The sequence below is a fragment of the Phasianus colchicus genome, chromosome 2, assembly GCF_987193195.1.
Source record: "Phasianus colchicus chromosome 2, bPhaCol1.hap1.1, whole genome shotgun sequence".
NCBI lineage: Eukaryota > Metazoa > Chordata > Aves > Galliformes > Phasianidae > Phasianus > Phasianus colchicus.
The window spans coordinates 4,628,778-4,651,576 of record NC_143437.1 but is presented as its reverse complement, the minus strand read 5'-3'; the positions used below and the strand labels follow the sequence as shown (position 1 = coordinate 4,651,576).

General features: G+C 44.1%; 1 protein-coding gene and 1 long non-coding RNA gene across 4 annotated transcripts in view; one reads left to right on the top strand and one right to left on the bottom strand.

Moving 5' to 3' along the window:
* LOC116235299 (lysophosphatidylserine lipase ABHD12) overlaps window positions 1-22,799 on the top strand; it is a 28,861-nt gene that overhangs the window by 3,752 nt on the left and 2,310 nt on the right. For 2 of the 3 annotated variants that reach the window (XM_090134626.1, XM_031603342.2), the window contains exons 2-12: window positions 9,957-10,081; window positions 11,279-11,384; window positions 13,756-13,875; window positions 16,188-16,218; window positions 17,752-17,797; window positions 19,262-19,391; window positions 20,343-20,380; window positions 20,473-20,552; window positions 21,318-21,400; window positions 22,245-22,323; window positions 22,599-22,726. In XM_090134626.1, the coding sequence (XP_089990752.1) occupies window positions 9,957-10,081; window positions 11,279-11,384; window positions 13,756-13,875; window positions 16,188-16,218; window positions 17,752-17,797; window positions 19,262-19,391; window positions 20,343-20,380; window positions 20,473-20,552; window positions 21,318-21,400; window positions 22,245-22,323; window positions 22,599-22,726 (966 nt within the window). Of the gene's footprint in view, window positions 1-4,184; window positions 4,292-9,956; window positions 10,082-11,278; window positions 11,385-13,755; window positions 13,876-16,187; window positions 16,219-17,751; window positions 17,798-19,261; window positions 19,392-20,342; window positions 20,381-20,472; window positions 20,553-21,317; window positions 21,401-22,244; window positions 22,324-22,598; window positions 22,727-22,799 lie in introns of those variants that run through there. The other variant, XM_090134627.1, reaches the window with a different exon arrangement.
* LOC149918827 (uncharacterized) lies at window positions 1,944-22,709 on the bottom strand. The gene is made up of 3 exons (XR_016463832.1): window positions 22,579-22,709; window positions 19,448-19,539; window positions 1,944-3,823 (listed from the first exon to the last, which is right to left on the bottom strand). It is a non-coding gene; the product is annotated as an uncharacterized LOC149918827 (long non-coding RNA).

Genomic DNA, 22,799 nt, shown 5'->3' with positions numbered 1-22,799 from the left:
ATTTTACTGGAGCAGTGAGTGTGCCCATGCGTGCTGAATGCGATGTGTAGTGACCCTTGGTGCCATACAGCTGACGTGCTCCGTGCCTCCCTGTGTCTCTTTGGATTTAAGCAGCAGCATCTTTCCTCTTGACAGAAAACTTGGCCATGTCTGTCTTTCAGATCAGTTGTTGGTGAGCAGAGTGCAGGAAGGAGTGGGGACAGTTTCCAGTCTCTTGCTGTGCTTTTTTCCACGTTAAGTACAGGTTGAACCACGGTTTCTCGTTTGGTTGTACAAGCAACCTGCTCTGTGGTTTTCTATTAATTTTATTAATAATTTTGCTGCGATTCCTCTTTGAAGAGGAAGCACGGTCATATTTTGCTTGGATCTGTCAAAAGTGGCATTGTGTAATCATTTCCACACATCTGTCTGCCTGTCCCATGACTGGGAACTCGGTGGCTGTGGCTAAAACTGTTTTCTCCAGTTCCCCATGTTTCAAAGAACTCTGCCCAAGCACGCTTGCTTTGGGCTCAGCAGGAATTTTTCTCTGGAGTTATAACTGAGTTTTGTGTAGGTCTCCTTGCGCTCTATTTGATTGCATTGCCATTATTGTGGCATCCTATGGACACTGGGGTTCAGTTGCTCTTCTTTGGCTTATGTCTAAATTATTGACTGTGGCTGCTGTTAGTTCCTTTGGGCATACTATAATCATGGGGTGGGCTGTCAGTTGTGATGCTGTGCTGCAAGGTGACCAGCTGAGCTTCAACATCAGCACAAGTCCTGGGCACGCATTGTGAGCTTTTCTCTCTGTATGTCCCTTTTTCCTCCAGTATCCTCCTGTCTATTTCCAGCTCGTTCTTACACAGAGGATCAATGGCCTACTTACAACGAGCTTGTTTCTGAAGATGATTTGCTTTCGTGCTATAAATGGTATGTAGTTGCCTAGCCAGGAATCTAGTTCTCTGCAAATGCATTCCCAGGTCATCACAGCAAGTCCATAGATTTTTCTGCAGGATGTGGTAATGCGTTTCTTTTTGTTGAAAACAACACTGTGGTGTTTTAATGAAAATTAATGATGGTGACATCATATCCTCTCCAGAATCTGCTGCTCTGAGTGAGAGACCTGGTGATATCCTCCTAGGAGGCTGCAGCTAATTTATCTTACCCTTACTGGCCCGAAGGCAGATCAGATTATTTTGGCATTCATATCAGGATGTGAAATTGGTAAACATGCTTCTATTGCAATTCCCCTGTGGATCTCTGCATTTTGGAAGCTCAATGTGTAGCTGCTGTAAAGGTGACATTGATGGTGTTACAGTCGTGGATGGCTTCTGATATCCAGTGTGAGTGTAAGCAAGGAAGGTTCACTAAGGCTGTAATGTGAGAGCGCTATGTTAATGTGGCCGTGACTGAATCAGTACCACGAGAAGATTAAAAGACAGTACTTGGGTGTTTTAAAAGGGTAACAGGAGATCTAGGAGACTTTCAAGTCATTAGCCTGAGGTGGTGCCTGTGCAATTTTAATGGTAAGAGTTAACGTGCAATTCAATGAAGGAGGATTTAACAGCTAAATATACTAATGAAAGTGGATTTATCCTTTGGAAGGCAGGGTATAAAATGTAGCAAGTTTATCAAGATTGCAGCCTGATTGGTGGAAGTGGTAGAACTTTCTCCAAAGCTCTCGACGTTGTGCTATGGTTTGTCTGTTTTAAGGGCTTGCATTGCAAACGGAGGGTGTATCGGATATATTGCAAACCAGCTCAGTAGGCAGCAAAACATCTAGGAAGTTTTCTTGGGATTGATCCTTGGGCTGCAGGGTATGTAATTCTGTCTATCAGCCACAGCAGTGAGGAGGCAATTACTGCTGGAATAACTGGGAGGATGAGGTAGGGAGCAGGGCAAGTCAGCAGCCCAGGGCAGGCGGCGAAATAGCTGAACCTTATCAGGAGACAGGTTAAAGGTAGCTGACCCTAGGGCAGCATGGCTGAGTGGGGAGTGGGGCTCGGTGTGATGCTGTAGCCCAGAATTGCTCTATATGGCCTCCACGGACCACTTGTGTACCAGCACGCTGTCTGTGCTGCCCAGCCCTTGCTTCTCGCCTTGCTGGCATGCTTCTCTTTCACGCTGCACTAACAGCGTAGCAGTGAATTTCAGAAGTCTATTGCTTGCTCGATGAAGGCAATTAAACTTGTGAGCAAAGTCTTCTATTTTTAGTCTGTGTGCCTTGATCATTTAAACTATGATTATTGAGCTGAGCTAGCAGGAAGGATGTCTGTGTTTACTATTCAAATTGAGCTGTTTGCTTAATCCAGATTTATTTCAACATTATAACTCTTACTGAGTGCTAGAGCACTAAAAAAAATGTTGGACAAGAAATAGAACTTGCAAAAATAAACAATTGAAAGTATTTGAGATAAGTCCCACAGCTGCCCTCACATTGTTCAAAGCGATCTTTCCAATCACTGAGAGGCAATCACAGAAACCAAAAGAAGAATCTCGAGTAAATAAAAACCAACCTTCAGTTTTCTTCTGATTTGAGCAAATATCTGAAACAAACCCTTCCGACGTATAGGATTGCATGGCTGCAAACTTCCTCTGGCAGAACGGCCACTTCCACTTATTTTGGCAGGTAATCACCATATCTGAATGTTTGCTGAATGGCGTGAGGTGCAGATAACAGAATATCAAATTCCTCTTTTAATGTCGCTTAAGGCCAGAGGTGTTCCCTCATATCTTTGGCTATCTCTGCCTTCTATTGTGGTGTGTGATAGTGGCTGCTGCTCCTTCTCTGATCAGTGGGCCTGACTGTGGGCTTCACCTTTCACCTGTGATGTGCTGCTTCTCCATCAGGACAGCAAGCAGGGAGGCTGGCTCAGACTGCAGCTGTTGCTTCTGCAGTATCTGCTCTATTCTGAGTGTGTTTGGAGTACTGAAATCAAGTTTGTAGCAGCTGAAACTGCAACTCAGTGCTTTTTGTCAAAGAGATTGCTGTTGAATGATACTTAAAATGAGGTTCTTTGGGGTGTCGTCTCTTGTTACAGGTGGTGGGAGGAATGAAGAACTCAGTGCGGTACAAATGGGGGATAAAAACTGCTTGGAAGAAAAGTTTTCTGTATGCAGGCTCAGAACAGTGAACAGCGAGTACATTTACTCCATCTAGAGCTTGATTTGTCTTCCCCTGCCAGAAAGCTTCCCCTGGGGTGACTTCTCTGAGACAGAGAAGCCTCCGCAGATGAGGGTGATGCAACTATATCTTGAGTTGGGTTTCAAGGGCTTCCTCCTGTAAAAGAAAGCATCCACAAGGTGCTCAAGTCGCTTCAGTGTGTTAAGTAGATCCCCACAGAATGAAGTCTAGCTCTGATTTCTCCCTTAGCACTAGTTCTTACTCACTTGGTGTAGAGTTTTGATTGGTTTCCAAGCAGCTTTAGGAAGCAGAGGCAAAGCTGACAATGTCAGTTTTGTGCTGCTGAGTGAGAAAGCTGCAAACTGGACACAGTCATTGGAAATACTCTGTTCTTTATTCCTCTGCAAATCCAGCAGAAATGCAGTGAATAACCTTTTCTTTCTATTTCCAATAGCTTTGTGCTGTCCCTAAAGCATTCTTTTTCCCCTTTTGACTACCAGAGCAGGGACCACGTATGCTTTAAGCTTGTGGCTGATGATATACAGTGCTGCAAAACATTCAGTTCCCACTCAGTTAAGTAGAAATGCCAACAGCTGCTTTCTGCTTTCCTTGTTTCGTGGTGTGGCTCTTCAGAACTTCAGCAAAGGCTCTGGTTTCAGTTGTCAGCTTCATTTTTTCAAGCTTTGTCGTTCTGGAGTTGCTTCCTCCACAAGCTGACACCTGCAGCGAAAATACTTGACTGAAGCACAGATAAAAGCAGGAATGAATTAATATTCCTGGCTGTATGCAAAGTAACCTGCTGTTCAAGGTAGGTCAGGGGCTGACAGCAGCTCTGTATCTCTTCTTGCATCTGTTCTTTAATCACGGCTGTCGCCTCATGTTCACTAAGCCTCCTCCCTTTTTTAAGCAGGTCAGTTAGAGAGGGTGCTGTGCCTACCAGCTAAATGTAACAGCGATCAGCTAATGGCCAGCCTATGTAATGTTTTGGCATTGGTTAACGCTCTTGTTTGCTTGCATGCCTCTAACAGGGAACTGTTGGTTCATTGTAATCCAAATGTTTTGCTAGTGATGTGTTTTGCATGTAAAAGGTGGCAGTATGGCTGCTAATACAAAAGCATTTTTTTCCTTCAGGCTTCCAGGTCATCAGATCTCTACCAGCAAAAGCGGAGCTGCCTCAGGTGGACAAATGTAAGATGGCCATCTTTGTGCATTCAGAAGAAAAAGATCTACTGCTGTAGACAGATGAGACTGTTTGCATGCTTTAAAAGAGAGCCAGAGCCACAGAGCCTACCAGGAGTGATAATTTTCAGTCTGTGTGGCTGGTGGCTGCTTTCCAAAAACCACTGTGTGAAGACCTCACATTCATGAGGGTGTGCAGCTTGGAAGAATGGACCTGTTCAAACATGAATATCCCTAGGAACAAAGTCAGAACCTATGGATTCTTGCTGTTCCTGCGAGGTTTACACACATGCTGCTCTGGCAGATTTACAGTGCATTAACAAGTGTAAGTGGTGGTAGGGGAACTGGCTTGGCTGCACCGTGTGCTTTTTCAATGAAGATATGCATTCAAGAGCCAAGTAGCTTTATGTTAAAGAGCAGTTAGGTACCTGGTGGAGTATTATAGGTCTGAATTGATGTTGCTTTTGAACTTTGCTTCTTGGCCCTTTGCTTTTGCACCCTGATATTCTTCTTCCTCACAGAAGAAAAGGAAAGTACTGCTTCAGGGGAATCCCACTCAGCTGGTCTAAGGCTCTTGTTTTGCATTCCCAGTGCTGTTTAAGCCTTCTCTTGTTTGTGCTGTTTTTCCCTCTTACATTTACACACAGCCTTGTGTTCCCCAGCACATGGACTAGTGAGAGGCTTGCGCCTTTAATACAGAACAGCTGTTAGGCTGTGAAATGAGTAGAAAACTTAAGCATTCAGTAAACACTGTCAAGGGAGTGTACTTGCACTGCAGATAATATCTCAGTGCCAAGCTCAAATAAATCTAGTGTGGGTGACTTTGGATTTGATGAGTATCAGCAGCATTGCTGGAGAGCTCTGGAGAAAGCATGGTTTATCCTGGGATGGTTTATCCCATGGTGCAGACAAAGCTGCTGTTGCACCAGATGCATTCAGAGCAAGTAAACAACCTTAAAACCCAGTCCCCAGGCCTGCTTTTCTGTCCCAACAGTCAGTGGTTTGATTGCCTGGGGTATAATTACTCATTGTTTGCTACATACTCAAAGTAACATGAGCATCTACTCCTTTCTTCTTGAAACACAGCTTCCAGGTGAATGTTGTCACACACAACACCAGTGCTCATACTGTTTTACTAAATACTGAAAAGCAACAGAGCTGCTGCTGCAGGTCCAACTCAAGGTCATTACCTGAATTGTGAACTGAGACATGGCTATTAAGGTCTCAATACTTGCAACTTGCCCCTTCCAATTGCAAACCCAGCTCAGTGAGATGCTCTCCTTTTACTTCTACACTTGTGTCTCTTGGAGAGCTAGCTGTTCAGTTTGTGTAAATGATTGGCAAGCTGACATCCTGACGTCCTTCGAGCTGATGGCTTTACTTTTTATTCTCTTGCTGTTGGTCAGAGGGAGGTACAGATGCAGTCTGACTGACTGGGCTGTAAGAGGAGAGCTAAGTGGGAAGCCCACAAATCTCTCCAGCCAACTGCTTCGAGTTTCAAACCTCATCTGTACTCATATAGCTGGAGCACTGCTGCAGCCAAGCAGAGATGCTTTGAAAAGCTGTTTTTAATGTGTTTGCAGGTAACTGCTAAGTTGCATGTACTGGTTCAGGTCTTTCCTAGGATGAACTTCCCGTTTTTGCCACATTAACATGTGCTAAATTCATACTGGCAATACAAGGGAATGGAATTAGGATAAACATGGCATAGTACCAGTGTGGAGAAGTCCTTTCGACAAGCTCTAATTGAAAAGGCAGGTTTTGGTTGTTTGATTTTCAATAAATTTGTTAGAAGTCCAGTGGTCTAACTGAAGGCAACACTTCAAAGCATTTCAAAGCATTGGCAGGGGTGTTGTTATGTTCTGTACTTGGGATGTTGTTAATGTAAAACCAGGGACGGGGTGTTGGAAGTGCTGGTTAGCATATAAACAAAATATTCTGGCTCTGCTGACTTGCAGCATTTTTCTGGAGCTGCATACAGCTTTCTCTGTGATATTGCTGGGAACAGAGAAATAAGCTACTGCTTGTGGTAGCTGTTTGCTGTGCTAGAGAAATGCACCATACTACTTAGCAAAAAGGGGAAAAAAGCAAAGCATTCTTTGCTATGGTAGCAGCGAAGAAAAGAATACATTAGTTTTGAATTGCTTGCATTACACTGATACTGTTTTTTTTTTTTTTTTTTTTAAAGAATTGTAGTGCCATGTTAAGAGCAGTGGCAGATACTTCTGTGTTCTCACTGGCTTTTTTGAATTCAGGAGAAGAGCCGTGTTAAGATTGGGTGGATTTCCTATAATTCAGGCTTCCCATGCTCTGCATACAGTGCTTCCAGTGAAGCAGAACTGAGGCTTGGCTGAAGACTTTTCAGTGAGGACTCTGTATAGTTGGGCCTGAAATAAAAGAACCACACAGTGGCCTGTTTGCCTATGCAGCTTCGCACAGAAGCCGGGAGGGGTCAAACCTTTTGACATCAGCATCTTCTCAGTTTGCATTTGGCTGCAAGTGATGCAGGTTTTGCAGCAAATCAAGGAGAAGACCTGAATTATTCTTGCAGTGCAACACTGCCTTGTTGCATCCTAAAGTTGCTGAGACATTTTGAGGTGGAGATGAGGCCCATCCCCTGCCTGCAAGCCATTCAGGAGCTGGGAGGCTCTCTGAATGTGCTGTTACACAGTTGGAAGGATGGTGGGGTTTTTTCCCTTCTTTATTTGCAGGGAACAGGTGAAATAAAACAAGATTAATCAGCTTGGGCAGATTGGATGGACTGCATGAAGGAGAAGAAAGATTGAGTGCTGCTTTTGTTGTAAGGAGGAGCCCTGGGCAATGCTGTCCATCCAGGGTTCCCATGGGGAGAAGATGGATGCTCTTGAAGATATGCCTGGGCTAGAAACCATCTCTCATTCAAAACAAGACTGACGAGGAAGGCTGGAGAGCTTGCCATTGAATTGATATGCAGGCTGTCCTACCCTGGGAGTGGCTGCTCTGCCCTTTGTGCACACTCCTGTACAATCTGTGGCTCAGCTGCTGTTTCCAGGTTGTAGAAAATGTTGGTTTGGATACCTGTATTGGGAACTGAAAGATGCCAGTGGTAGATTTGTTCTCCTTAGTTGCTGTTGTGTGACAGTGCAGTACTTAAAGCTGACTTTGGTGGCTGTTCTTTCATAGTAGCTTAGTGCCTGAACTGCAGGCCATGAGGCTCCCCTCAACCTTTGGGCAAACCCAGGCCCCTCAGCCACTTATATTCTTCAACATGCTTAAATACCTTTAGGTTAGAGCTGCTTATTCTCTAACTCACTTGCATTTTCCAAGTAAGCCCCTAAGACCGATGTACCTTCCTGGTAAAGTGGTGATAAGTGTGTTACTGCTGCTTTCTCCTGAGCACTCAAAAAGCTCCATGTGAAGGGCATCTATTTCTTGAAATAGCTTTTCTGCAGGGCAAAAGCAGTTTAATTTAGGTAAATTACTAGGTATTTAGCAGATAATTTTACCGTGTCTGTACTGCAGTACATTGTCTCGGATTTATCCGTGGAAGCAAAGCTGTTTGTTGATGGATTGAGGCTTTGTCCTGGTTGCATTTTAAGTAGACATCTCCCTGGTGATGAGGTGTAAATGTCACATTACCTATTAGCATTTGGCATAGGGCATCAGAGCAAAGGAAAAGATGCTCATTCAGTCTTCTTCAGAGAAAAAGAAGAAATTAAAATCATCCCTTTGCTCTGATAGAGTTACTCGGTGTATTCTTCAGCAGTTTCCTTTCCTTATTCCAGCTCACGTGTGGGTCTTGTAACCCAGGGGTGAGAGAACCCCAGTTTTGACGTCTTCCTGTTGTGCCTGCAAGGGTTTGGAGCTGGCTCTGGTGCTGTTCTGCACCACTGGTTTTTCTGTAGGGTTGAAATCTGGGCCTGTGTGCAGGTCCCCAGCAGAGCTGTGTGGGCAGGCACTGTGCTGGGGTCACTGCCTGTGCCCTTGGGGCCTCTGCATCGTGTTGCTCTCTGTGGGTGGGGATGGATCACCCTGTGGCTTTGGTTCCCTTGGTGCTCCTCTAAAGCCCTGTTCTGTACCTTTTCCATCATCAAGCGTTTTCTGTTTCCATTTTTCCTGATGCTTCAGGAAACTGGACTTGAGGTATGGAAAGCCTTTGGCTTTTTTCAAGTCTTCATTGTCAGGTTTTCCATGGAAAGTATTACAATCCTTTGGGTGTTTCAATATGTGCTTACTGCAGCCGGAGTTGCTCCTCATGTCTTAAAATGTTGTTTGGTTCCCCTTTTGGAAATGGCTGTTTCTTCATCTTGTCAGGAAAGGTGCATCCACCTGGATGGCAGATGCCTACACAGTTCCCAGGCAGGAGGAGATGGGCAGGTGCTGAGGGTAGGCAGTAGTGTGGTAGGTGCTGACTTTGGAAATGTAAGATAGTCCGTTCCCAGAGATCATACCAAAAAAGTTAAGGGGAGGGCTGGGAGGAGATTTTCTCCTTTTGCTCAGTGTAGGGGTACAAAAACTGTTGAGATCTAAAGTATTTTGGCTGTACACTCATTTCTTGGAAAAAATATTTTTAAAAAGAGATCCTCATGCCCTCTATGTGATTGTTTCAAGTAGCTGACAGTGTTCAAGCCTTTCTGGCATTGCTATGGAGGAAGTTCAGCGTGTCACCTCCTGGAACAGTGCAGTGGGAAATAATAATTTCAGACCTGCTGGAAGAATTGATCTCTGCCTTCGGCTGCTGGCAAGAGCTGCTGATAACAGTGCTGATTGTTCACTGATGTGCAGCGTGGTTCCTGCTCAGGACTCAGTTGGAGAGCAAAGAAGTCCTGTTGCCTGAAGGGTGTGAATACATTTTAGTTCTGGACTGCATGCAATCACCAATTCAATCATAATTGTTTCTGCCCATAGCGTGGTAATTAACTAAACCAAGGCAAGTGCAGCTTTGTGCATCCACACCACACACATTTCTGTATGTGCCATCTGAGATGGTAAAGAGTATTTTGAGAAAAGTTGCTTCTACTCTGTGATCTGTTAATTCCATGTATGTTTTTCTAAAAGCAGCTTACTCCTCTCAATCTGAATACATAGGAGAAAAGAAAAATGAAGTATTGGGAGTCTCAGTCTGAACTCACACAGAGTAAATGCCACAGAGCAGAAATCACACAATGTTTTATAACTTAAAAGGATTTCCTTTCCAGGTCATTGGGAGCTACGAGCCCTTCTAGCTGAGCAAGGCAGGACTCTGCTCCAGTCTGCACAGATGATGTGTAACACTAGCAGTTGAGTATTAGGCAGTCTCATTTACAAATAGTCCTTCAAAATACTTGAAATCTTAACTGGGGAAAACAAACAAACAAACCATGCTTATAGTGCACAGCCAGGCTTCTATTTGCAGACAGACATGTGATATGCTTTTCTAGAGATGTTGTAATCTGTAAAATCAGCAGAAAAACGCTCTGTTACAGTGTGTTGTAGAGGAAAGTTTCTGTTCCGTGTCTCTGTGATGTCTTATCAGCTGATGGTTTGCTGGTTTCTGCTTCTCTCAACCAGCTGAGGCTCAGTAAACTCCTTCAAGTTACTTTTGTTTAAAGAATAAGTGAATTGGTTTTCAAATTCACCAGGCACACGGATCATTATGATGACTGCTTTGTAAATTCCTGGTGCACTCAGGCCTTTCTTTTTTCCTCTTATACAGGCGACATGGGTTATGGTTCCGATTGCGGAGGCTGATCATCTGGCTGCTGGGAGTGTACATAGCCATTCCATTTCTAGTAAAACTTTGCCCTGCTATTCAGGCAAAGCTGGTCTTCCTAAACTTTGGTAAGTGACTCAGTCTTTTGAAGAGAGGCGAAGGGTGAAAGGAAGGAGTGTCTTCATTTTTCTGCTGTGACTTCCCACTCTGCAACCTTACAGCTTGTGAAAGATGTGAGCCTTTGCAAACTGTTCTCCGGACTATGAGTTGGAGAGCATTCTCTGTGGCCTTAATGGTCTCCAATTGTGCACAGTGGGTCTGGAGAGCTCACTTGACTCCCAGAGAAGCTCAGGTAGCCACAGGATGGAAAATGATGGAGAATCGCTGAATGAAGGATGTTTCTTCACAGTCTAAATTTGTCTTTTAAAACTTGCATGTGATTTGTAATGAAGTTTGAAAAATTTCCTCCTCTGATCACAAAAACTCTGGCTGGGAGGATCAAGTACAGATATCATGGAATGCCTTGGGTTGAAGGGATTTTAAAGCTCATTCATCCCCAACCCCTGCCATGGGCTGGCTGCCCCCCACCAGCTCAGGCTGCCCAGGGCCCATCCAACCTGGGTCTACTATTATAATGCATTATCCAGAGAGGTGGTGGAGTCTCCTTCTTTGGAGATATTAAAGACCCATCTGGCTGCCTACCTGTATGACTTATTGGAGGCAACCTCCTTTAGCAGTAGGTTGGACTCTGATCTCTTGAGGCCCCTTTCATCCCCTGCAGTTCTGTGATTTTACATGCCTCTTTTAGATTTTTTTTATTATGGAGGAGGAAACCACACGCCATCCTGAAACACATTACCCATTAACTTTGGGATACACCCTTTGTTGCAGGTCAGGTTGTCCCATCAGTAAATTCCATTGCTGCAAACAATAAAAACTTTGCCAAGTCAATAAGTCACTGCACTGATAGAGCAGGAGTGGCTGATGTGTCTGGGAGATTGGCAGAGCAGACTGGGCAATGGTGGTTCAAGAGAGCTGCATCTCCCTCACTTCTTAGTTTTACTCTGCTCCCTATTTGTTTGTTTTGATGGTTGCATGTGTCATTTTTCCTCTTTGTGTTTTAGCTGCAACTGTAATTCAGCTCGTTCTTTCACACAAAAAGAACAAGGGCTTTTTGGCACGTTTGTTGAGTGTGTATCACTCTCCTCGTACCCCAACACAAGTGCCTTGGTAAAGCTCTTCTATAAGGAAATAGAGGTAAAAATTTAAAAGGTTTCATATTCTGTTTTTCCCCTTTTTTTAACATTTTTTATTTCTTATTTCAGTGAGGGTCCCGTATTTCATTGACTTGAAAAGACCACAAGATCAGGGTTTAAACCACACCTGTAATTATTACCTTCAGCCAGAGGAGGATGTGACCATTGGAGTCTGGTAAGGAAACGTGTTTTGTGCAGTATGTGTTGTGCAGCTGTAGTCTTTCCTTTTGTTCTCAGTACTGCACATCCCGTATTTTTGCTGTGCATGTGACACCATTGACTGCTCTGATTTGTGGGTGTTTGTGCTTTTCTTTGCCAAGTGACTGAGTTCATATCCAGAAGTATGCAGATCTCTGGGGCTTGGTTGAACTCAGATCAGTAATGCATGAAACAGAATTGGACAATGTGTGCTTCCAGAGGAATTTCACAATTTGGAATCATAAAGGGATCGTAAATGCTCTGCATTACTGCAGAGATTGTGTCTCCATATCAGAGCAGCCATAAGGATTTAGAAGTCTTGTCATTCAACTGTTGTTCATGGTTTGTTTTGCAAAATAAATGTGGGAGAAGATAGGATCAAAGTGTTCAGAAAAGGAGGAATAATATTTTGTGTCTAAAACATATGTAAAGTTTGGAGAGTGGGTGAGGAAGGAATGTGCTATTTGCTCTCAACAGATTAACTGGTAGTGTCAGTGCTTTCCTTACAGAAGATTTTCTGGTCCCAGGCAAGGGCAGTTGATATTAGTTGCTTGTGAACCAAGCTCACTCAGATGACAGGTTCTTAGTCTGAAATGGTCTGCTCTCAGGTCTTGCCACACTATTTGGCCAACTCAGACCAGTTTCCGTGTCTGTTCCTCATTATCACTTTCTTTTGTATTTCAACACCAGCAATTTTGAAGCCACGGAAAAGTCCCTGCTAGCTTTGAGCAAAAAATGCCTGCAGTTTGAATGTGTATGCAGGGGCATCGAATACCTGAGGGGAAAAAAAAGTCTAGATGCTGTTCAGGTGTGAAGAGAAATGTGCCATTACTTAATACAGCCAGTGTCATTAGACCGTAGCATTTAGAGGTTTTAGTTGTGTGCAGATCTTTTGTATATGTCTGCTGATGCAATGAGGGTTCTCATCGATTGAGAGTGGCTCACCCATTTTGAGCAGGTCAGTGATATCCTGCTACATGAGATGGTTCCTTCCCTTTAACTGAGTTTTGGTGAAAGACATTTTCAGCAGTTGGTTTAATCCCCAAGACAGGCTAATTAAGTAATGGCTTGTATCTTCACTTGAACAATTACAATTCTACCTGATAACGTGCTGAATAATTTTAGATTGCAACCTTGAGATTTTTGTTTTCTTTTATGATATACTATATTTCTTTACCGAAACAGGACTTCCAGCTTTTGGTGGTAGTTCAGTCAGTATCTATGTGATTTGTCTTGATGCTTATCAAGTAGATTTTCAGTAAAGCTTGGAGCCTTGCCTTAGTGCTACTGTAAGGTGTTTTGTTCAGTACATTTCTGAAACAGTCTCTTCAGCCTGCTTTCATTGTAAGCTCTCAGAATTCTTAGGGCAGACTGCTGGGTCCTACAGCTGTTGGGGCTTTTTCTTCCTCAAAATCTCCATCTGGCTGCACACACACAAGTAAATTTTGTACATATGGTTTGTCCTCTGAATGTTTTTACATCTGGAGGAAGGTGTGGTAGATAGTTTGTTCTTCCTAGGAGAAAAGGGAGTACTTCAGTTACTGTTACAGCTGTAAGCTGGCCCCCCTGTAAATGATTTGGGCTTGTGGGCACGCATTCACCTTCACTGCTTGTATTCTAAAATAATCACCCACTTTGAATGTTTGCCTTTTATTCGGTTTGCTGTTTCTCTTTCAATTCCACCGGTGCTGAATTCTTTCTAACAGGCTGTCCATTGATACTCTCTATGGAACAGCTGTGAGTTAAATTACTGTCTCTTCTAGATGGTAGCTTTTCTAGCTAAAATGTTACACCTTCAGGAACCTGGTAAACAAAATTGATGAGAAAATCATATAACCTTGAACACCTCTTTGTCCTCCAGTTGCCTTACTCAGCTGTGTCTCTTGCTCATGGAATGTTCTTTCCAAAGTCAGCTGACTTGGATGATTGTTCTGCATATCTACTGGCCTAGCTGTGAATCTTGTTTGTGATGTATTCAGTCTGTTAATTGAAGTAATCAAATGCCATAAAAGCTGAGGGACTGAGATTCTTTCTCTGGAATGGCAGGATGTGCAGTAATTGTACTTTGAATTTGCCTGTGAATATGGTGGCTTGCACAGCCTCAAGTTTTGAAAGCAGCACAGATGGAGATGAAAATGCAGAAATAACCCCAGTGATGGTCTTTTTACAGTTTGTTTGAAAGATACTTTTAGAAATGTTTAGCATGTTTTTGGCTGAGTGTGATAGTTCTATGGAAAATGTGTGAGCAGTGCAATTCTGCATGAATGAAACCATCAGAAAACCTGATGGTTGAGTTGTAGAGCCTTATTAGCAATAGGGAATGTATTTTTTTTTTCTTCTGGATGCAGGCATACGGTCCCTGCAGCCTTATGGAAGAATGCCAGAGGGAAGGACCAGCTGTGGTTTGAAGATGCTTTGGGTTCCAGCCATCCTGTGATCCTTTACTTGCACGGCAATGCGGGAACAAGGTGAGAAATGAAACAGCAGTGACTTTGTTATGGGTGGTGCTTCCCTGTCTTGTCACAACGTCAACACATTTGTTTAAAAAAAAAAAAATGATGACCTAAAACAAGTTTAGTGCTTTTCTTTTAAAAGGAGAGCATGTTTTGAGAAATGAAGCCTCTCCTATTCATTGAATTTGAAAACAGATTTATTGCAATATCAGAGATACCTGATACTGTAGTTATTTTTTGTATCTTATGTCTGCCAGAAGCCAGGAGGCTGTGACATGTACTATATCAAGCAGGAGAAATACTTACTGACACTCTGATGGTTTCTTAATTGAGGTATGAGATAGATATGTATTTCTGCATATGTGCTTTAAGTGCATTAAATAAGCTTTCCAGTTTCTTTCTTGAGCTTATTTTAATGCATTTTGAGGAAGGAAAATTGGATGGAGAGAGGAAGGTAATGTGCAGGTCTTGTTTCACTGTTGCATACATAGAGGATATTGATCTGAAACATGTTTAAAATTTGATATTTTATAGTTAACCACAGTTACCAGCCATGGTCACGTTCTCTAACCTATATTTTTCAGTGCTAAAAGCACAGTAGGGATCTTGCTGGATGATTCTTAGTACCATGTTTTTCCTGCCCCACATCTGTATGATGCAGAGCCGCAGTTCAGTTATTAGTACACAACTGTCTTTATTAATATACAGTTTTCAAAGAGCATTGACCCCTTTTGGAGTTCCGAGTACATGTTCTTTTGATGATGATGTGTGCTTGGAAATGCTCTGCCAATGCAGAAGCATTACAGAAATACAATTCTGTTTTAACTGTGGTGGTTGTGAAGGCTTGCTGTCCCTTGCATTGCAGGAACTTTGTCCTTCTTCCCCTAAAATCTTAGGTCAGCAGCAATCGTTTTTGGAATTAGGCAAAGTATGGAAATAGCATGCTGTGAGCTGGGAAATGCATGTGCAGATGGGACTTTAAAAACTGACCTTGTCTCCTTGTGCTGATGTATTAAAAGTTTAATCAAATTGTTGCCTTATTTTTCAAATTCTGCTTAGCTTGTTTCCTTGTGTGGAAGCAAATGATACTAATGGAAGCTGTTCTGCAGCGTAATGGTGGTAATTTAGGACCTGTATCTCTGTTATGTATGTGCCTATTGATTAGATTTACTTCTTGGCTCCCCCAGGTGTTACCAAGATAAAGTGCTGAGCTATGGACTGATAGTGTATTTCACATTTAGCTTTACTCTGTACTGGAGGAAGCTGGAGTTGTATCAGCTTTGCCATTCCTGCTTTAGTACATATCACTCTTGCAAAAAGGGCTGCTTTATTGATGCAGGCTGCATTAACCATAAGTAAAAGGCACTGCATCTGCTTTCTGCTTTGGCTGAGTGCTCTAGAGCTGAGGCAGAGTTGTTTGGTTTACTTGATGCCCTTAAAGAAGTGCCTGCATTGCACTTTGAGCAATGTGTGGGTGTGCACGTATGGATGGCAAATACCTCTTCCTCAAAGTGGTTTGGTTCAAGCTGACTTACAAGCAACCCCTTGCATTCTGCCCTGAGTGTTTCTGCTGTGTTGGGTATTTTGTAGCACAGTTGGAGCTGACAGCTTTTAGCTGGCAAGTGTTTGTATTCTCAAGGGAGGTCTGGAAAGTGACATTTTGACACTTTGATTCAGAGTCTGCACTAACCAAACCCGTCACAGTGGGGATGTTTTAGAATCGTCATATGAGTGCAGGTGTAAATCTGCTCTTCCAGCAATACTAGGCTAATGTTTGTAGGTATGTTTTAATGCACCTGAAGGCACATTCACTCGCCTTTCCTTTTTAGCATCTAGATTTCAATTTACAAAAAAACCCAAACACATTAAAGCTGATTCTTCCCACGAACTTGTTCCCAGTTTCAACTCTGGTTTATCTCTTGCCCCTGTCCTTTCTGTCTCTGTGCTTGGAGCCAGGTGAGAAGATCCAAGGGCCACCAGCTTGGGTTAAGGTGTTGAGGTCTGCTGAGATCAGAGTGTACTGCCTGGGTCAAGGCCGGGGGCAGGCTGGCTTGACATATTGCAGGCAGGTTGGAGGATTGAAAAGTTCATCTTTCTCTGCCATCAGAAGAGATTTAAAGGGAGAAGACTAAGTCCTGCATAGCTCAAGAAAGCCTTGGTGTCTTCTGGAAAGTCTTTACAAAGCAGTTATAGTGCTGCTTCTGCTGCTGTGTTTGTGTCTAGCTGAAGTCCTGAGACAATGGGAAAAATCTGTCTCTGGAAGCCTAAATGCTGACTTTTCTTTTTTTTTTTTTTTTTAATTCTTCTACATGAATTGGTTTTGCCAGAGGAGGGGATCACCGTGTGGAGCTTTATAAGGTAGGTGGCTGCATGTTGTCCAAATGATTGTATGAGCACAATGAGACGTGCACAGGCATGGAGACTGCTCATTACAGCCCACTGCCAACAGGCAGGTAGCTGAGGGCTCCCAGTGTTCTCTAGACATGAAGTGCATATGGGACAAGGGGTCTGTAAGCAGTGAGCACTCTTCTCCACATTAAAGATATTTCAGAGATCTTTTACCTGCTGGTACCTGTCAACTCCACCTGAGCTTTGCCTATAATACTTTCACAACACAATTTACAGGAAAAATAAAAGCTTTGTTTTATCACAGCCGTAATACAATTGACTATAGCAATATTCTGACTTCAGGTACCATGTAATAGCATTCTTTCATATGTTACCAGTCTCTGTATGCTCACCAATATGCTACCACATCTCTCCAAATGATGGGAGGATGCACAAGGTTTGAGGCCGGCTCATATTCCTCACACTCTTCAAACCCTTCAAGGTGACTTTTGGTCTTGTAAATGCTGAAATGTTGGGCTGAGCCAGCATAAACTTCCCTGTTGGTTGGGCTCTCAGAGCTAGAGCTTGCCTAGTCACAGAGCCATTTCTTGCAATGAAGTGTTTTTTAGATTGCCAGTTCACATTTTGCTTATGAGTTGTCAATCGGAGACCATTTCAGCCCATGTTTCCCCTTTTCCCATGGCACAGTTCATCTGTGTTACCATCTCAAGTGTTGCCTAACACAGTGTTGCTATGTGAGAACAGGGAACTTCAGTTGTTTTGGGTCTTTGCTTAATGAGTTCTCTGGTCATTTTCTCTAACACAATGCCTTGCTCTGATACAAAGTGTTTCTGAAAGAGCTGTAACTATTTTTGCTAGTTTATTTCAGAAGGATTGAGTTTATGTTCTCCAGATGAATTTAGCGCTCATTTCTTTCTCTTTAATTGGTATCAGTATTGGCATTTGTGAAGATTTATTGCAATGCATCTTCCTATGCAAGATCCTCTGCAGTAAAGTCTTTTTAATTCAGGTCACTTGGAAAATGCCATTCAGCAGCCTCATGGAAACAGGTGATGTTTCTTCTAAGATAAAAGCTTGTGCTAAGTGTCTGGAGGTTGGCACACGATGACAGCTGAGAAGGCTGACATGTAGGTGATCTGCTTAGTTGTTTTTCTTGGAATCAGCCTGTGCTGCTAAGCACAAGTTAGCAAGTTTGAATAGCATAAATGAAGCAGTTGTACTGTTTCACAGCAAAACCTGAAAGTTGTTGCAGAGGAAACTGCCTGAGCATGCTTGTAGATCTTAAAGGCAGAGCTGCTACAGGGGGACCTACATCTCAGAAAGCCTGGTGTGAGCTTCAGGAGACCAATGGAGTAAAGCCACGAACTATCACTGTTTGAAAGTCCTGTGCCTGCCACATCACAAAGCCAAAGTAACCCCTTTGCCTTATTGGGCTGACAACATTGTAAATTAGATCCCTGTATCCCTGCATCCTTGGCCTGAGGCAGGGGCATGGCTGCTGTGACTGTTTCTGTGATGAGTTTGTGTTTCTCTCCCTTCCAGGTCCTCAGCTCCCTTGGGTACCATGTGGTCACATTTGATTATCGAGGTATGTGGGCATCTGTTACTATACAAAACAGTTCTAGCTGTCTTTTTCTTAAGCAACAAAGAAGTTGCTGCTTATTTATTTGTTTTAATCTCATGGGAACTCATTTTATAAAGGCTTACTGCCAGCTAATTAGGTGTGGTTACTGTGTGTTTTTTTTTTCTCCAAGGATATCCAGAGAGCTTCCAGAAATGCACAGTTTTGAGTTCTTCCCCCACCCCCTTTTTTTTTTCTCTCCTGAGAAGATCTGCCAGAAACAATTCATCTTTTCTATTCCTGTTGTATCTGAGGGTCCCCAGTCTGTAACCACTGTGAGAAGAGGCAGTGATCTCATTCCCTGCTTGGCATGTGAAATCTCTGTGTGCATAACACAGAAAACAAGTGCAACTGGATTGCTAGGCAGCAGCTTTGGCGGAGCCTCAGGCCCTGTTTCCTGATGTCCAGCTTGGGACTGTGGCTCCTGTCTGTCCTTGTGCACAGGGCTCTTTGATTTGGAGAGCACAGGAGCTCTCCAAAGGGTAATAAAATGCACAAGAATTAAAGCTTACTCAAGATTGCAGTAAAAAACTGTTTTTCCTCCACAAACACTGATTCCTTTGATAGAAGGCCTATTTAATATTCTGTATGCTCTTACAGAGACCCCAAACTGCTCTCAAGTTTTTGCAAAGCTGAGGTGTGTGGTAGCTCACTGCTCAACATCTTCAGCAGAATCTGTGACCATTTTGCATCTCTTTGCCACCAGCAGTCAAGCATCTGCTGCTGTTTCCTTTCTTTTTGTCTAGACCATGACAGCATTAGTGAGTGGTAAAGAAATTTGCCCATCACAATTTTATCAAGACATCTGAGAGAGGTGTATTAGGAGCTTGCCCTGTTTTTCCATCCTCCTGGCAGCTGCTTCCCTGGCTGTTTATTAGGTATCAGAAGGGATGTGGCATGTTTCCTGCTCAGCATAGGATTTGTAGATGTGCTGTAATAGGGACAGAGCCAAGGCAATCAGGAGAGTGGAAAACTGCTAGAGGGCATTGATTGAATAGCATGGACAAGCTGACGTTGCAGCAGCTTTGTGAAACATGCCTGTGTTTAGATCATAAGGATCCAGTTCTTAACTCTACCAGAGATTGCACTTACAATTTGGTTATGCGTGTGCAAAGGGAGCTAAGGTTTGGGAGCTGGATTATACTGATGGGGAGATGCAAGAACACAGTGTGGCAGTGTTTGAGATCCTGCTCTTGATTTTGTTATTGACCAAACTGTTAAAAACTGCATGGCAGCCAGCAGTTACAGCAATTACTTTCTTTCAGTGACTGCTGATCAATCAGGGCTTTTAACCCAAATTGGAGAGGTGCACAGTAAGATAAGTAGAAGCTGTCCCTGTCCCACGCCTTTGCAGGTGGGCTGTGTGGGAAGAGCTGGCTGGCTTTGTGGTGCTATTCATGCTTTTCTGAACAGGGACACCTTGTGTTTCAGGCTGGGGTGATTCAGTAGGCAGCCCGTCGGAGAGGGGAATGACCTACGATGCCCTTCATGTCTTTGACTGGATAAAAGCAAGAAGTGGAGACAACCCTGTCTATATATGGGGACACTCCTTGGGCACAGGGTAAGCATCTAATTGCAGTGGGACTTAGCAACTTCTGAAAAACATTAAACACTGACCTTGGCTGAAGGTGCTGTTTGCCATAATCCTCAGGCTGGCTTGGCTTGGAGTCTGAGGCGTAATTGCTGCAGAGGAGTTTCCTCTGTTCACTCTGCAGAGTGAGAAGGGCTACAGTAAATGACTATGCAGGAATTGATCTTGAACTTTCATTGCCCAGAGGGAGAGTCTGGAAAGCAGACACTTAGAATAAGATTCTGTTTGGTTACGGGGAAAGAAAGTGGGACAGCACTGATCTTTTCTGTGGTAAAACTCTGTTTGCATTTGTCTTTCAAAGCAGAACACTTATTTGACATTCTGAAAGACCAGCATGTGTACATGCTATTTTCCCTTACAAAATGTTCTCTCCTATCCTGGCAAACATACTGTTTGTAGTCAATGCTTGTGTAGATGCCTGCATGGTTACACTGCTGCCCATCTGCAATATATACGTGGTTGTGCCTGGCATAGGGAAGTATGAACAGTGAGAAGTCTGCAGCCCAAAATGCCTCTCCATGCATGTTAAGCTTCCTTTCCTGCTTCCTCAGTTTCCTCTGCTGATCATCTGTCCGGAGGCTGATGATGTTCAATAGGAACCATGGACTGTTTACCCCTTGATTTTGTGAGGAGCAGGAGGCAAACACAAGAGTTACTTTAAACTGTGGCCAGATGAAATAATTTGAGGCTGCTTTGGAAGTATCTCCATCTCACAGGGAGGTGCATGGAGGAGACCATGCAGCTTTGACCCAGCTGTAACTCATTGCAGTGTCACCCTGGGAGCTGCTGGGCACTTAGTACACCTCTGCCCACGTTGCTGCCTCCCCCTCTTCCCTGCATGTCCCTTGCAGTCTGTAGGTCAGAGCCTGGTGCTCTGTAAAGGGTCTGTGCCAGATTAACACTCATTGTTCTTCTTTCCAGGGTCGCAACAAACTTAGTGAGGCGCCTTTGTGAGAGAGGTAAGTCTGGTGGGCTCTTCACCTGGCCCAGGTCCTGCCCATGGTGCAGGCCTTGGCTGCTGCATTTCAGCACGTTGCCCTTGGCTTTTCAGAAACGCCCCCTGAAGCCCTGATACTGGAATCTCCATTCACCAACATACGGGAGGAGGCACGAAGTCATCCCTTTTCTGTGGCAAGTATACGGTGCTTCTCTCAATAGTGGTGTGTAATTGTGTGCTTAGAAATTAGCCTTCCGAAGTGGCATAGCTAACTGCTTGCTCTGTGGGGTAGCAGTGATGTTTACTCCTGACACTTGTAAAGACTTGTGCTTAAGGCAGCTCCTAAGAAGACCAGTGCAATATGCACCACCAGTCATCTGTGGAGTCGGGTAGAAGAAAATAAATTGGGGTCAGAAAGGGCAGTAAATGTAGAGAGGGGGAGAATCAGCTTTACCCTTAGTAGTGGACAACTGAAGCTTCTCTGTTGTGGGAGGACCATTTGTGGGCTGTGAACAAAGCGATGGCAATGCTGGACTTCCTTGGCCACAGCCCTCTCAGTGCAGCCCCTTTACTTACCCAGACCCCCATGTGAGCTCATGGGCTCAGGCCATGTGGCCTGATGTGGCCATTTCTCCCACCCAGCCTGGCTGCAAGCAGGCTTGGAACTGAGCAGACATGCAGGGTGGGTGTTGGATGTGGCTGGGCTGGTGAAGCTCCCTTGCAGGAAGACTTCCAGCAGCAGCTCGATGCCTTGAGACCCTGACGACCCAGAGAGCTGGCTCCTGAGCAGGCTAATAAGACAAGCCTGAAACAGGAGGGGGAAAATAGTGCCACTAAAAACATGCTCTTACTGCTGAGAACACAGCCAACAGCCAGGAATGTTACAGGGATGGCAGTGGCATGCTCTGTTACTGTCTATATGGCTGCTGCCTCCTACTAATGCAAACTTTTCCTTTCAGATATACAGATACTTCCCAGGGTTTGACTGGTTCTTCCTTGACCCCATCACGACAAGTGGAATTAAATTTGCAAATGATGAGAAGTGAGTGCATTTCCTGTTTGCAGGGGTTTCAGCTGATGCTGCAGTGAGCCAGGGCAAGCATCAGGGAGCAGACTGCGCTCTGCTCTTTTTTTTTTTTTTTGTCCAAGCATTGTACTTGCTGAAGGGATTTCAGTTGCTCTTCCAGCCATGAATGCACTATGGAGCTTTCTTTTTAATTGGTCTTAATGAGGAGAGATGCAAAAAAGAGCACAGAGACTACCCAGGGACATGCTGATTTGATCCTTGTGATTTATGCTTTTCAAGAGCACATTAAGCAGTAGTATCAGGACATTAAAGGTTTGGGATAATTTCTCTGATATGCATTTGCATCAGCCACCCTCTGCATAGTAATTTCTGCTTTCACTGAGCCTTTCATTTAAGAGCCTGAGCATTTAGGAGTTTGGTTTCCAGTACTGAAACTTGGGAATGGTGCTTTGCAGAGGGGAGAGCCGCTTTGGTCTGAGCAGCAAATAGCTTATCCAAGGTTGCCTTTTACTAGTAAGTTTTCTGTAGATTAAATTAATGGTGCCCATATAATAGTACTTGCAAGATTTGAACTGAGGATAATGACCCACAGAACACATTTGCCACTGCAGTTTCCTTGCAGATCCAAGTGTGTTGGTGTTAAAGAGTGACAGGAACCTGCTGAGGGTCAGCCCGTGCTTCCTAGCACTGTGCTGTACTGAAGCCTTGCAGGTGGTGGCATGCTCTGTTTTTAACTGACTTTGTCTGACAGCAGCAGGGGGCTCTTTGTGGTAGAAGTACTTTGGGGTAGGGAAGAAAATGTCCAGTCTACTTGCTTCTGATTGCCTGAGCTCTGGTGACACTGTCATCTGCTTTACAGTGTGAAGTACATTTCCTGCTCCCTGCTCATCCTTCATGCTGAAGATGACCCGGTGGTACCGTTTCATCTGGGAAAGAAGGTATGCATGTGGTGATCCTGTGGAAGGGACTAGTGTGGAAGAATGACACAGAGGAGCTCATATGGCCAGGCAGGCAGCAGGAGAATGGGCACAGAAATATGTAGCCTGCAGGTTTTGTGGTGCTGGAGGTGCTAAATCAATAGTGAAGCCATGCTAGAACTGGCAGAGCTGGTCAAACCAGGGCCTGTAATGGAACCCTGGAAGGATGGCTACGTTGGGGTGGGTGGCTGCTGCAGGACAATACGTGTCACTAACCTGCTTTCCCTTGGACTCAGCTTTACAACATTGCTGCGACGTCGCGGAGTTTCCGAGACTACAAGGTGCAGTTTGTCCCATTCCACACAGACCTCGGCTATCGGCACAAGTACATCTACAGGAGTCCAGAGCTACCTCGAATACTGCGGTAACGGCACAGCTGGCTTCTACCAGTGGAAGGAGGGGGGGGAAGGTGCCTTGGGCTCTGGATCAGCACTGTG